Source organism: Prorops nasuta, unplaced genomic scaffold (genome assembly GCF_024137725.1).
Source record: "Prorops nasuta isolate Cenicafe-Biocafe unplaced genomic scaffold, Cenicafe_Pnas_1.2 PNAS00008, whole genome shotgun sequence".
Classification (NCBI taxonomy): domain Eukaryota; kingdom Metazoa; phylum Arthropoda; class Insecta; order Hymenoptera; family Bethylidae; genus Prorops; species Prorops nasuta.
The window spans coordinates 3,786,724-3,802,314 of record NW_027116805.1 but is presented as its reverse complement, the minus strand read 5'-3'; the positions used below and the strand labels follow the sequence as shown (position 1 = coordinate 3,802,314).

At 36.3% G+C, this 15,591-nt stretch overlaps 4 protein-coding genes across 5 annotated transcripts in view; 2 read left to right on the top strand and 2 right to left on the bottom strand.

Moving 5' to 3' along the window:
• The window catches only part of LOC136775636 (discoidin domain-containing receptor 2-like), a 67,315-nt gene extending 65,921 nt beyond the window's left edge, over positions 1-1,394 (top strand). For both annotated transcript variants that reach the window (XM_066730606.1, XM_066730607.1), the window contains exons 12-16: positions 1-110; positions 188-361; positions 445-537; positions 616-757; positions 837-1,394. In XM_066730606.1, the coding sequence (XP_066586703.1) occupies positions 1-110; positions 188-361; positions 445-537; positions 616-757; positions 837-1,133 (816 nt within the window). In that variant the 3' untranslated portion in view covers positions 1,134-1,394. The remainder of the gene's footprint in view (positions 111-187; positions 362-444; positions 538-615; positions 758-836) is intronic.
• Positions 1,164-6,774, bottom strand: LOC136775642 (ubiquinone biosynthesis protein COQ4 homolog, mitochondrial-like). Its single transcript, XM_066730617.1, has 4 exons — positions 6,196-6,774; positions 4,600-4,928; positions 4,316-4,539; positions 1,164-4,177 (listed from the first exon to the last, which is right to left on the bottom strand). The coding sequence occupies exons 1-4, from the start codon at positions 6,479-6,481 to the stop codon at positions 4,015-4,017; spliced, it is 1,002 nt and encodes a 333-aa protein (XP_066586714.1). The 5' UTR covers positions 6,482-6,774; the 3' UTR covers positions 1,164-4,014.
• Positions 6,775-6,931: 157 nt separating this feature from the next.
• Positions 6,932-8,932, top strand: Cox10 (Cytochrome c oxidase assembly factor 10). The gene is made up of 7 exons (XM_066730611.1): positions 6,932-7,066; positions 7,166-7,290; positions 7,367-7,625; positions 7,684-7,879; positions 7,941-8,116; positions 8,183-8,500; positions 8,580-8,932. Exons 2-7 carry the CDS (start codon positions 7,213-7,215, stop codon positions 8,795-8,797), a joined length of 1,245 nt encoding a protein of 414 aa, XP_066586708.1. The 5' UTR covers positions 6,932-7,066; positions 7,166-7,212; the 3' UTR covers positions 8,798-8,932.
• Positions 8,933-9,065: 133 nt separating this feature from the next.
• Positions 9,066-15,122, bottom strand: LOC136775775 (uncharacterized). The gene is made up of 14 exons (XM_066730848.1): positions 12,290-15,122; positions 11,945-12,046; positions 11,850-11,891; positions 11,745-11,802; positions 11,647-11,693; positions 11,471-11,597; positions 10,983-11,219; positions 10,581-10,740; positions 10,313-10,508; positions 10,005-10,253; positions 9,718-9,863; positions 9,555-9,652; positions 9,316-9,474; positions 9,066-9,240 (listed from the first exon to the last, which is right to left on the bottom strand). The coding sequence occupies exons 1-14, from the start codon at positions 14,026-14,028 to the stop codon at positions 9,079-9,081; spliced, it is 3,522 nt and encodes a 1,173-aa protein (XP_066586945.1). The 5' UTR covers positions 14,029-15,122; the 3' UTR covers positions 9,066-9,078.
• Positions 15,123-15,591: the final 469 nt, after the last annotated feature.

Genomic DNA, 15,591 nt, shown 5'->3' with positions numbered 1-15,591 from the left:
GTACACCTGTGCGAGGCCAAGGGAATACAGAATCCTGATTTGGGTACCGTCAGAAATCGACAGGTTGTGATAGTTCGCTCCTTGTGGCGTGGAGTTATAGATTCCTTAAAGTAGGAGCAAATTTTTCATTAGTATTGCAGTATAGAGATACAATTATTAACGTTGGATTTCTCTATTATCCTTTCAGGGAGGATTTCATAAAGGATATGTACGCCATCGCAGCAATCCGAGACATAAATATTGCAAGGATAATTGCATTAGTAGAGGAAGAACCTTTTGGTGCTGTATTCGAGTATGGAGAACTGGGTGATCTTCCCAGCTTCCTCGAGAATCACAAGAAATCCAACGACATACCGTTAAGGTACATCAAATTTTCCATCCTCTCATTCGAGTCTCTGACACTTCCAATTTCAATAATTATTCTAACAACTTTTCTCGTTATAGCTACGGTTGCTTACTGAACTTCTTCACGCAAATCGCGTCCGGAATGAAGTACCTGGAAAACTTGAACATTCCACACTGTGATTTAGCTGCTAGGTAAAAGAGTCACTGTAACGCAATTTTCTACATATGTCTAAATACGCAAAATTATTGATGTCAGAAATTTCATTACAGAAATTGCATCGTGAATCAAAATCTTTTGATCAAAGTGTCCGACCATGCCATGTATTGCAGCAAGTACGAACACGAATACTACGTTGACGGCTGTTATACAAAAATCCCACTACGGTGGATGGCATGGGAAGCTGTTTTACTGGTGAGCTTTTCTACCACTGGAATTGCTTCAATGAAAAATGAGATAATTTTTTAACAATGTTCTATTTCTTTGGTCTAAGGCCAAGCAAAGCAGCCAATCGGACGTCTGGTCGTACGCAGTGACCATATGGGAGGTCTTGACGGGTTGCAAGGATCTTCCATATTCAGACTTCACATCAGAACAGGTCCTGGAGAATTATAGTCGTTTTTATCACGGGAGCTCGAGCGAGAAGAATCAGCCAAGGATCCTGTCGCAGCCAGCGTGTTGTTCCGCGGATTTGTATCACATGATGACCAAGTGCTGGAGCAAGCATGCCGAGGACAGGCCCACCTTCGAGGAGATTTATCTATACCTGAAGAGGCTGGGCTTCGATTGAACGACTCGTCGTTGACGAACTCGCTCCAGCAGCGCGGACCAAATTCCATTACAATCAGCTAAGATGCATCCTGTCCCCACTTTATTGTGCCTCCTCATCCCTCCTCCTCCTTCTCCTCCTCTACTTCATCCAAATTCTTTATCACACACCTTACTCTCCAGCCATAAAGTAATTTCTCCAAACTCCTGTAAAAATACGTCCGAATTAATATTGCAAATTTAAACCAAATCTGGCTGGAACAATAAATTAAACGAAAAAATGTTTTAACCTGACTGCGATACAATTTAAGAAGAGTTCATCACCTTTTCCCAAAGGACTATACTCTAGAGGCATTCACAGGATTTGAACAAATGTTTCCTTCAAACGATTTTTTTCTTCGCTAGGATGACAGGATATTTCAGTCCTTGAAGAATTCTAAAACAATAGGTTTTCTTTGAGTATCCTGTGGATGTTTCATACTTCTGCTCTATGGAAAATCGAATGTCCTCTCCTGTTCACTTCTCGCTGAGAGCCCGCCAGGCATCTGTAAATTTCAGCGTGTCTGTCCGGTATTCTAAGATTATCCACGTGCTTCATTAACAATAACACAACGACCACACGAAATTTTCACACGAAAATAAATACGACAGGGAAAAGCTTTGGAGGGAAATGAAAATTTCAAGAGGAAATGGTAGAAAATATTTTGTTTGCAAGAGAGAGAGAGAGAGAGAGAAAGGGAGAATGCAAAATTGAGACAACGACCACTGTTATTAGATGAGAAATGCAAGATATTAAAATAGAAGATTTGTTCAATAGTTTTTCTTCATTTTCAGCAACGTGTGAATGTGTGTACGTGCTAATAGGAGAATGATAGAGAGAGAGAGAGAGAGAGAGAGAGAAAAGCTGGACTGAAATTTAGAGATGCGAGTGCTTAAATTTGTTTCTCGCAAAGTTCTCAGCCACCCTCTCTCCAGTGCGGGATGCTCTGGCCACTAACTATAATGCTCAACTAGGTTTACTCGATTCAATCCTTTATAAGTGTAATTTCTAAGATTAAGAATAACCACCGAGTAATCGCGAATCTTTTGATATAATATAAGTGTCGTCTTCGTTTAACCGTTGTGAGTCAAGGACGTCTGGTATACTAACTCGTGTAACTACTATCTAACGGTGCGGCTCGTAAGAATCATTACTGTAGAAGCGATGAGCCAATTATGTGAAAATCATTAAAATATATATTACAAATGAGTGAGATGAAAATTCATTGCTGGTACGATTAAGCAGTGACGAAAAACATTTCCATTTTCCGAAAATCATTCGTGGAAAAGCGATTAGTAAATCTAGTAAAACTGAGACATTTCGTTATCTCTCTGCCCTATATTCATAGTTGTCGTGATAATTAAAATAACAAATTGTTAATTATATAACCTTTACAAAGCAGGTATTGTTCCATGAAAATTTGAAATTTTCTTACATCATCCATTTACAAACTGCAAGTTTGATAATGGTTACATAAACGTCCACTTAGTTCTTCTAAAGGCTAACTCCAAATGATTCCGCCGAAGGATGTCAGTAGACCTATCTGTGAATTTCTCCAATCGCTAATCGCACGAAAGTGATTTTCCTTTGTGGTACAAGCGGAAGTGACGAGTCTGCTCAATGAAGTGTCCCTGGCGGCTATCGCGAGCCTCACATATCCTAATTTCAATTATCGTGGACACGATGGGCGCTCGTTCCCAGATTCGTCTGTAACAAAGACAGTAAATTCAGAAAACGGATAAAATAAGAGTCTAATGTAATCTGGAGCTCGTTAAATTTTTACCAATTCCCAATCACACACTATTAGCTTTATCGTAACGCGTAAAGATAAAAAAAGTATACATATAGCGAGGATAATTCTTAGGATATCGACGGCTAATGTAATAATTCTAAGCATAGATAAGCTGCACGTTGTAAATTGCTCCTTTCAATATCAATTTTTGCCGGAAATTGTATGAGAAGCGCTCGGTAGCACGTAATTTTTCTAAAGTTGTCGGATAGAAATTGTCCTATCTAACTATCTAGATGCGTAAGCGATGTAAGCTTTCAAGAACGTTCTTTTAATCGTTTTATCTAATGAAAGGAATTTCACGTGAGTGCGTGTGTGTGTGAGAGAGATAAAAGAAGAGAGAGAGAGAGAGAGAGAGAGAGAAAGAGTGTGTCAGAGACAGAACGATCGACCAGTATTAAAAAATACTTTTAACCCATTCTTAGCTTTAAGTGTTGAACGAATTTGAGCCATATTGATTTTTTAGCACCTCTTTTTCATTTGACGTATAAATATGAATATAAATAAATATAAATAAATGAATATAAATATATATATTATATAATACGATATCAAAGTATTCTATTGTTAGAGAAAGAGAAAGAGAATGAAAGAAAGAGGGGGGACAATCAATTTCATAAATATCATTGTTTTTGAAAATGACGATTAATTGTGTTAACGAAAACCAATTTCGTCAAGCGCATTTTCTAATACTATTCATTTGACAAGTTTTCCATTTCCCATGCGTCCACATTCTGTGTATATATACTATATATACATATACGCACGCGCGCACACACACACACTATAAAAAAAATGAAAAAAAAAAGAAAAGAAAACACTTGACTAATAAATAACTATCAATTTTTATCAAGAAGCCACTTGTAGTCTTGTAACTGCGGTAATCCAAGTTTGTAATGTGAATCACACGTATTCCATTAAAAATTATATTCTTCATATCTCCAGTGTTATAATCAATAAAAATTGTTATACCGTGGAAAATGCAAGCTTCTTTTGGACTCTTTAAAGGAATCAGGAATGACTCATGGAAATAATGAATCGATTCTTCGTTGCTATTTGCTTCTATGTTTGCGTTTATTCTTTAAATTTGACTAGTGGTGAGATGTTCATTTCATGATAAAAGTCTTCCAGAGTTTGCTCCCAGCGTTCCTCGAAGTAGATGCCCAACAGGAACTCTGCGGATCTTCCGGTTTCGATAGCCCAAGGCAAATAGTAATCCAAATACATTTTCCTTTGCCTGGATTAACATAGAGGATCATCAGTTATAAACGATATGCAAAATAAAATTTAATTTTGTATATAAAAAATAAATATTAAAGGATCGCAATAACGAAATAAAATTAAATTTTATTCTATTATATTATTTTATATTTACTTAGGACGTAATCTGACAGCTCCAAAAATGGCGCCTCCGACACACATGGGCAAATGGGTTTGCAAAGCTTCTACCCATTTGACAGTAACTTCCCCAAGCATGGTAGTGGGCATTAAAAGCGCTGCGTGAAAAATATCGTGGGTTTCCCTATACCTTTGCATTACGTAGGCTAGCTCAAAATCGTCGACGAATTTCACTGGAGGTCTCGAGTCTGGTGAAACTTTCTACAAACAATTATTTCTTTTCATTCATACCAGTGATAATAAATTATCTATAATCCTTACGTTGTCCTCTAAAAAATCATAATAAATTCTACCAAGGGTCCCTTTTGGCAGAGCTTTTAAGGCAGACATATCTACAGTTGAGGTATTAATTCTTGGTTGTTCTGAGAGAATTCTTTGGCCTTCGGGTTTAGACTGCATCTTTTTCAGACAATGTTCAAGAGCACTTAAACCAGTAGTTTCTCCTAGGCAAGCAATCATATCGCCTCTGTATGGATTAGTCAGGGATATAGCTGCTGCTCCAAGTGTAAGAGCCATTCTTTGTATCCCTGATAAAGGTACATAGTGTTGGCTATAATCATCCTTAAAACATTTTGTGGAAAGTCTTCTTACTGCACTATTGCCTGGAAGAAGAAAGGATAAAAGAGAAATGAATATCTCTTATGAATAAATAAATTTTATTTTTACAAATTTTGTATACAATAATACAAATCAGATAAAGTTAAGAACATTGTTTCCTAATTATTTACAAAAAGATTACAATGATCTATGGCTAATGCTGGCCTGAATGGTGAGCCACTATGGCACATCATTCTGGTAACGATTTAATCACTTTGGTATGTATAAATATACTATATGTATACTATATATTTCTTACAATCAATTTATTGGCATTTCTCTCACTGTATTACGACATTAAAAAATTGCAAATACTTACTTAAAGAAGAGGAACTATTCAACAATCATTTTCATGTACAATGATTCACTTAAAAAATATTATTATCACTACCTATCTTTACAATTAAGAAACATCTGTTTTCACTACAAAATTGTGACCTTCAAATGAAACTAATGAGCCACTATTACGCCTTAATTAATATCAGTACAATAAAATAATGCCTGAAAATTATCCTTACATTTTGGAATCTCATTGGTATTGACTAGGACTAGCCCATTCCAATTATCATACAACTTGAACTCTGTTATGTTCTTCTTCTCGCAAAGGAGAATACTTAGCTTCTGTAGTTTCTTTCTTTCGAAAAGTAACCCATGTGTACACTAAACTACCAACTACACTAAGATTAAGTCCAACAAAGTTCAACCATGAGAAAATGTAATCTCCCCCAATTATCATACCTAAATATGTAACACATATATTTTTTAAGCACCCTATAATAGTAGTAGTAAGTGCAGAATTATACAAAGTACATAGGATAACACTATAGGACAATATGAAACCCATAAAACAGGATAAGAGGAATTGTAAATTAAAAAAGGGATTATTCCAATGAGGAAATTCTGTAGCAGATTTGAGATCACCAGACCACCATGCATATATAACTGCAGGTAGTATCATGAAGAGAGAATTATAATACATAAGGCCATATTTTCCAAGCTCCTTAGAATCCAATTTCTTCTTCATGTAAACTCCATTGGCAGCAGTGAAGAAATCGTTCAACAAAATAAAGATATAGCCATTTAGGTTAAAAGCTAAATCATTGAAGGCAGCAACAACAGCACCAAGAACCATAGTATAAACACTCAACTGAATAGAAGCTCTAGCCTTAATGCCCAGAATGTAATACTCAACTATCATGGTCATAAGGATACTGAACCTTCGTAAAGCTGTAAACATGGGTAGACTGAGCTGTTTAGTACCAGCAAGGCCAAATATCATGTTCCCAATAAATATTAAAGGTAGAGGCCAAATTTTGGTGAATGTCGAGATTTCGAGGTTAGGAAAATCGATGTAACGAAGCTTCTTGGCGATGAGAAGAACTAGGATCGTTGCCAGCATCTGGCCGATTCCCAGGACTTGAGAAGACGGAAAGTCAAAAGAAGTGAGAACGATCTTGTTGACAACCGTTATCATGAACGACGATAATCCATAAAACACTGCAGAGCCAACCCGTAAGTACATGACATTTTGCTCGTTTGCCGTCATCGTTCAAAAAGATGAAAACAAAACTTTCCTGATTTTTTTAAGTGAATGACATCGCACTACTAAATTTCTTACGAATAGTAGAGATTGTCTTTTAACATACACTGGCGTAACCTTATCATCTTCCCCTGACGAGCATAGCATTCCGGTATTTTAACACAATTATCACCACGCATATATCAGCGCTCAGTGGTATCAGTGTTCCTCCGGTTCCTTTCTTCTCCCTGATTTATTTTGTAATATATTTTAATATATCTTGCTGTCCAATGTATTTGACTGTTTGGTTATTTGCAGACGTGGTATCGTGATTGTGTTGTGTGCATCCTGCGAGAGATTTATTCGTGTGTGTGTCACTGTGTGTGCGTCGTGTGGCTCGCTAACTTCTCGTCATATTCCAGAATCGTTTGAAGCGTACGATATGATTATATGATTACTTCTGCTAACTTCATGTGTGTCCCACTGAAAAGTTTCAATTTGACTTATGTTAGGTTAAGTTACTTTTTCCAACCTTGCATATTGAATTATGCAATACTGAATATGTCAGAATAATCATTTTTATCAAATTTGAAGCGTTTAAATAAGAATAATGTATAAATATATATTTTAATTTTTATCAAATAGTTTCTTAATTACAGATATTGACTTCTGTCAAGATTTATTTTAAATTTGAATTTTTTATTTTTCCAGGTGGTGTTTAATATTAATGAAATAATTCTATTAATATTTATATTAACATGATACTTAATTCATGTTCCATTATTTTACGTCGAAGAACAAAATGTACAACACTAGCAAAATTCTTTCTTACCCGTGTGAGTATAACTATAAAAATAAATAAATTTCATATTGACAATTCATGATAATTTCTTAATTTCATGATTATTTTAGTATTCTACTCGAGCAAAACAAGCAACAAAAGATATCACATCTTTAAAAGAACCTCCATATATATCAGTTCCTAAAAATTATCATGCCCGTACTGTCAATATAGAACTACCTTTAAATTTTGTGACAGAGCCAGCTAATATTTTGGATAATAAAATATTTAATGAAAAAAGAAATATAAAAACAGAATGGAGGAATTTGGTATTAGATACAACAAAATTAGGCAAACATTGTTTAATGTTATCAAAAATAAGATTAACATGTAAGTAATTGTATTTTGTTCAATAGAGCAATTTAACAAATTAACTTGTACTTTCCAGCTCTGGTAATAATTACAACCATGGGTGGATATGCCCTTGCTCCTGCTCCATTTGACTTATCTACCTTCTTATTATGCTCCCTTGGAACTGGGTTGGTTTCAGCCACAGCAAACTGTATAAATCAATTTTTTGAAGTCCCTTTTGATGCTCAAATGTCAAGAACTAAGAACAGAGTATTAGTATGTGGCCATTTAACGTGAGTAACATTAAGTTAGATATTAAAAAATTCATTTAAAGAAAACCAACTTCATTTTTAGTCCTGCACATGCTGCAGCATTTGCAGTTATTTCTGGTATTACTGGACTATCTATTTTATATACTGGAGTCAATGGAGTAACTGCATTGTTAGGTGCCTCCAACTTAGTTCTCTACACATGTGTTTATACTCCTTTAAAACGTATCAGTATTGTTAATACTTGGGTTGGTTCTATTGGTAAGTATTATCTTGTTATGACAAGTTAACAAATATGTATAAAAGTAATTTATTTTCCATTTGTAGTAGGGGCTATTCCTCCTTTAATGGGATGGGCAGGCTGTGCTGGTGACATTTCAGCTCCAGGTGCTTGGATAATGTCAGGAATGTTATATGCATGGCAATTTCCACATTTCAATGCTCTTTCTTGGAATTTAAGACCTGATTATTCTCGTGCTGGATACAGAATGATGGCTGTTACTGATCCTGAGCTGTGCCGTAAGACCGCACTTAGGTACACGGTAGTCTTATCAGGCCTTAGTTATTTAGCTCCATTATTAGATGTGACGCATTGGTGGTTTGCAGCAGCATCTACACCGCTCAATGCATATTTCCTCTATCTGGGTAAGTACTATATACAATTTGTACCCTACATAAATACATGTTAAGGACAATCAAAAATTAAAAACTGAAATAATTTTAGCATGGAACTTTTATAAAGAATCAGACAGCGCGAGCTCAAGAAAATTATTCAGATTTTCACTGGTTCATCTGCCTGCATTAATGTTACTCATGTTAGTCAGTAAAAAACAATGGTTTAGCGAAAACAAAAAGGACACTGTTGAACCTCTAGATAGTCACCAAAGAAATAACTTATGGAGCTACTTATTAAATTTAGCACCAGTTTCTCCCGTATCGTAAAAAATGAGCTAAATCGCAATTTGTAAATTTGTAAAATTCTGGTTACGTTGCTGACATTGTACAATAATAGTGTTTTGTAAATACAGGAGCAATGTTGTAAGTATAATGTTTATTCTATTCCTGAGAAATATATCTTTTAAACGGTAAGCAATAGAACAAAGCATTTCAACTTCATAATATAAAAATAACGTGTAATGTGTTAAATACATAAAAATATTTATAAAATTAAATTATATACTTCTTATGTACAAAGTTAAGTTTCATTGATAGAATATTATTTGTCATGCTAGAAGATTTTCTGTCTTTTTTCGTTTAGCTGCAAAATCTATTGCCATCTGCCTTCTGGTTTTTGTCATATTTCTGTGACCCTTGCAATCCAAATTTTCTTTATAACATTGATTTCTACAGCATTGTCTACATAATTTGTAATCACATTTCAAACCCTAAATATTAAACATTTATTAGTTTGATAGATAATCAATAAAGTACTCTGAAAGTTTTAATTAATCAGTACTCACCAATGGGTTAGGACATAACGTACATAACAGTGAGCCTCTTTTCACAGTAACTGTTTTTTGATTTGGACGTCTCGATACTCGTCTAAGCTTTTTCATTCGTTTGCGAGAAATTTCATTGCCCTCTTCGTCCGTAAATTTCTTCTGCAGGTCAAGATTTTCCTGCGTTAATAATGTAATTACAAAAGAATGTTTAACAGTAAGCTCATAAAGAAATTAATTTGAGGAAGTAGAGCACTTACCGCATCATTTTTTTTTGCTTCCAACTTTTCAATATATTCTTGAGGTGAATCCCGTATGTAAGGCTGGCACAGCCATGGAGGCAATTTCAGATTGTAATCTGATAAATTAAAGATTATATATATATAACTAATGCACATTAGAGGCATGGAAGAAGACACTTACCACCTTTATCTGGCTGCCATAGTATGTGACCTTCGTGATATGGTCGATATCGATCCCTCAGAGCCTTTACAACGTTTCTGAACGATTCCATGGTCGAATTTGTTGCTAAATTTTGTCTCTCTTTTTGATTTTCTGCCAAACATAATCTATACTCTAATTAAAAGTTTGCTGTTCGGTGCATTTAAACATTCATTGATAATTATCAAAGATGCTATTAGTATAACTCATTGCAATATCAATATGAATATAAAATTTAATGAAAATTATTAAGAAAAAATTATACATACATGTGTTGAAACAGCTTAAATAAATGCCCACGAATGTACGAAGACGGAGCAGGATAAAGTTCCACTAGATCTAAATATTCCAAAGCTGGCTCCCAGCAAGGGGGATAACAGGACTCAAAAATATATGGATTATACAGATTCCCCTCGGCAGTCATAACTCCTTGTACTCCAGTTTCTTTTATGCATCTCTCAATATCTTGAAGACATTGAATATTACCATTGGCGAAAACTGGGATTTTCACAGCTTGCCTGAAAGTCATAATCTACAACGCTCGTTGATTGATATGAAAATATTAAATTTATATTACCTCACAGCTGCAATTTGCCTCCAAGATGCTAGACCTGTGAGTGGACCCTTTTGCTCCCTAGTACGTCCATGTACAGTTAACAGACAAGCACCAGCTTCTTCAAGCATTTTAGCATATTTCACAGTTTTCTCAATTTCGGGAAATACTCTTAGTTTACAAGTTACAGGAATATGCAAGCTTTTACTCAATGTACCAACTGCAAACGAAATTTTATATATTTGATACCTAATATTATAACTTTTTCGTTTTAGTTTTGGAACTAACGAACCTATATTTCTTAGCAAGTCCCAGTCATCTTGTAAGAAAGCACCATAGTGTCCACGTTTAGCTATTGCTTGAGGACAACCAATATTGATATCAATAGCATCACAATGAGACTCTGCTAAAAGCGCAGCTTCCAATAATGTATTTGGGTCGTTTCCACAGAACTGAAAAACCACAGAGTATAAAGAATTAATCATGAATGAGAAATTAATTATAGAAAGGAGCGATACTTTAAAAATCAATCTCCATTAAAAAATTAATTACAGGCCATTGGGTTAACTGATAAGGTATTGAATAGATATAGGTCTATCTTATAGAGTTAGAAAGAACTAAAGCGAGTTTGAAAATCAATTTTAATTAGTTAAGTAAATGAGGAGCGTGAGGTTATCAGATTGTATATTATTACCTGAACGATCAGTGGCTTATCTTCCGGAGTGGTTGCAAGGGCCTCTTTCCTATATTTTGGATCCCTACAAAAAACTGAAGAGTGCAGCATTGGCGTATAACATAGTTGGGCACCGTGTTTACGACAGAGCAATCTCCAAGCCAGTTCACTTGCATCTACCATCGGAGCAACCACGTATCTCGGTGACTTCAGCACGGATTCCCAAAAATCACTCTTTGTTGAATTACTTTCTGCCATCTAAAAGAATTCAATTTAATTTATCGCAAAAATTATACAACTTTGAAACTATCTCGTATATCAATATAAAAATTTAAAAACTTTGAAAGGCTTCAAACGAGTAATAAAAAGGATTCATTTTCCTAGATTATTTATTAATATATAATATATATATATATATATATATATATATAGGTACATAACACATAAATTTCATGTTGCAGAAATTATGAACGCAACTTATGTAGGCGCAAATATAAAATAATTTGTACAATTCTGTTTTGTACAAATAAGAATGAATTAACAATCATATATAAAATGGTTGACCTAGCGAGTAACAATGGCTCTGTATATATAAATCTGATTTTCTTTCTTAAGAAACTCATTTTTGAATAGGCACTTTAAAATGCGGCGCGTACAGAAATATTGGATTTCTTCTAATTTTTACCTTTTTGTTTTAGAGCGCAAAGTTTTTATTTCTAAATTATAATACAGCTGCAAAATTTTGTAAATGTATTAAATATAGTATTGAGGAATAATTCTAACACACATCTCTCTTTCATTTTCTAGTTTTAAACTTGAACATTTGGAGAAAAACACTTTCCTATATGATTTATTAAACTTTAAACGGTTATTATAAATAACAGCTACTTGTAAATATTAGTCGCCGTTAATTTTAGACTTTCAGATTTGCTGTATCAGGTAATTAAATAGGATTGTACGGTTTCGATGAACGATGGTTTTACGCAACTCTTGCAAACTCTACAACAGCTCTTATGCAAGGGATTGAATTGGCCAGGTTACAATAATAATAGAACAGAATAGAAATCTTTCCTGGATTAATTAAACTACAAAAAATTAATCAAATTACATCACAGAAAAGAATTACAAAATGAAATTAAAAAATTAAAACGATTAAAAAGATTAATCTGAAGCTCGTATAAGCCACACGGTTGATGCAATTAAATGGTAATTTAAAAGTAACTTATTCGCGTGACCTTCTAAGGGCCAAGGTGATTCGAATTCAGACTTGAAATTGGCGATTACATTAACGACGATGTAAAATGAATCATCGATGCTCGTCTTTTAATTAATTGTGCACTGGTGGAAAGGTGAAGTGATTGGAATGGGGCGGAGATCTCGGCGAGGCAGGCTTGGAAAATTCAGACTCTGGAATTGGGGACAATTGGGCACTCTGGGTGACGTGGGAGCTAACTTTAAACCTAGGCCTTTTGTGTAGGGATGACCTACGGACTCTCAGATGATTTTGATTGCGTTTAACCGGTGGCAGGGTAAATGTATAAGCAGCGTTGTCCGCAGCTACGGTAATTTGTTTACTACGCTGCTTGTTCGATAAGTTCAACGGGGGGAGTTTGAGGGGGGGTTTGTGTTCCTTGCCCTCGCCAACCTCTCTGTTTACATCGATGCTCGAATCGTAATCCTCCTTCTCCGCGTTGTTGTCCGGACTGGCTGCTGGAGTCACTTTGTTTTTTCTCGTTCTAACGTCCACGTTCAACGATCTCTGCCTCGAGTTTTTCTTCAACCTGCTACGTAGAAACGTCTGTATCCTCCTCATCGTATTGCACGACCTTGGAACTTCCTTAGCGACTTCCATAATATCCCCACTTCTCTTCCTCTTTTTGTCGGGATTCACAGGAGGAGAATTCATGATAGAAAAGCAGCAGGACACCGGGGAAGGCGTCGAAGATTTGAGATCTATCGGTTCGCGAGATTGCTCAGGGTCGACCGTCTGCGAAGAGACCTCGACGGAGCTCTCGCTGCTGCTCTCGTAAGAGAAGTAAAGGTGGAAGTTGCTTCTATCTTTCACAGCTGTCCTCTGATTATTGTCGAGCCTCTGCGAGGTATGCGTGGAGCAGAAAAAAATGTTCCTGGTCTCTGTGGTGGTCCCGTGGTCAGTCGGCTGGACGGACTTGCAGAAATGGTACTGCACGGGACTCTCGTCGTTGCAGAAGGAGGACGGACAGGCTGGATTTCCGGTGGACTGCACCGATATGTTCTTGGCTGTCGCGTGCTTTTCTCGCTTCTTCCTCACGTACTCGTAAGTGGTCAGCCCTAAACAGGCAATATAGCCGTGAAAGAAGCACAAGTGAATGAGAAGTATAGCCGCTATGGCTGAGAGGATGCCTATCACAGAGATTACTATTAAGGACCCAGTGCCCGGTATTGGCAGCATGGGGATCGTCGTCGCATTGTCCATCGTCATGTTCCAGAAATTCTTGGCACCGAAATTGGCCAGTAGCAGCTCGGTTATGGAGACTCCGACCACTATGAGGGCGACGACTATGGCGGATACCAGGCACACCAGGAACACTGAGTAGTTCCTCGCACCGATGCAGTTGTTTAACCACTTGCAGTGGTGATCAAACTTGGGCACACATTTGTTGCAGATGGAACAGTGCTTTGTCCTCTGGCTGGTGGTGTTTATGTTGCACAGATGGCACCTGCCATTCTCGATTACGTGTGAGTGTCTAGTCCTATCGAATTCAGGCACGATCGACCTTGGCTTGGACCTCACTTGGGGATCAGCCGGGTCCAGCAGGAGGACGGTCAAGTGAGAGAGTACGTGGATTAGAAAAGTAGCGCCGATTATCGACGAGATCAAAGGCTGCACGCTGGGACCCAATTGTGGCGTGAGCACCGTGAAGGTGCCACTGGCGATTCCCAGGAGGACGAGCCAACCCGCCACTTGTTGAGGATGCCAGGGCAACTCCAGGCCGTGAACACGCCGGTATTTTCTATGCTCCGACGTCGCAAAACTCTCCTGCAAGGAACAACACCGTCCGATCTTGCTGCGGACTTCGTTTCGCATTCCGAAGACAACAAACTTTTCATAGCTATCCCTCGAGCGTCCCTCGCACGATCAACAGAATTCGCTTCTTCGCTTCTTTTCTGGGAAATATTGTCAACACTAGAAGCTGCGCTCTTCAGATTTTGTATACTTTTATCTTCGTATCGTAGTATGCGAGATTCGATTCTCTCAATATGTCCCCACTTGTTTATTTGTTTTCTATTCTAGGAATTTCTGGAAATTCTTAACGGTTATAGCTGGCTTGATAGTTTGTTTTTTTCTTCGGGGCTTTTCAAGGTCCAGATTGTTAGGCTAGTCTTCAGCATTGATTCTTTCTTTTCGCATCTGGAACGATCGTTCAAGGTGTTTTTCGTTGGTCGTACAGATTTTTTACTGTGTCCGAAACTCCGTGGGTGCGACCTGCGACGACCCGGACGAAGACTGATGGCCCTGACGGGGGTCATCGGGTCAAAATTCGGCCGAGAACCGCTGCATAACACGCTCGGGATGCTTCGGTCTCGCGGAATTCCCAACTGGAACTGCTCGATTGAAAAACAGAATGCGACTTCCACGCCCAGCCGCATGACCAAACAGACGGATCGATAAAATCGTGGTGGCAACGTTTAGCTTCCTGACTTACAAGTGCAGTAATAAGAAGTTCCGGTGCCCCCAAAAGACTCTTGTCTTTCTTTCTCAATATTTCCATTTCTTAAAAATAGATTTCTTTCTTTCCATGATAAATTATTTGATCTATTTTTTTATTTGTTTTTGATATAACAATATCAATTAATCTTATATATTACAATATTGCTAATAGAAATAAATATAATTATATCCCTATATTGCCATAATCTAAACATTTTTCATGATAATAATTTGGGGGAAAAATTCAAAAGTAGAAAATGTTGATAACAGTGTTAAAATGTATAAATTAACTTATCGTTACAAGATTTGTTGAGCTCTTCGTTTTTACGATGTTATATTGATTGATCTATCTATTGATATGATTGATTTAAAAAAAATTACGATTTATTATATGATCTTATTATACCTGCTGTGGTTATATGGGGAACATATATAATGGAGTGAGAAAATAAGAAAGAGAAAATCATTTTCGGAATTCGTAAATATACTCTTTATGTATTTTATATCTAGATATAGTACTTACGTTATTTCGGTAAATTAATATTCATTATCTTCTTGTGTTTCTATAACTTTTTTCTATATAAACAAAGCACAAACTTCAGTATTGTATTTTTTAGGAAAACACTTTTAGGAGCTTCTGATTATCCTAAAGAAGTTTTGACTCATGACAAATAACGTACTTTTATTTATAGTAAATTAACCTAAGCTGTTAAACAAATTCTTACCTCAGGAAATTTATGTGCAAATACGTTGTAGAGGTTATCTTTGGAAAACGTTATTAATACATTAATTGGAGAAGCACTTTATACTAAAGAAATCACAGACGATTCACTAATGCCCACTACAATATTTTGTAAAAATTTGTTATTTAAATAAAATTAATCTATTTGTTTATAATAAAAAGTTAAGTTTAGACAGATGGGCCAGACGAAACCCGAA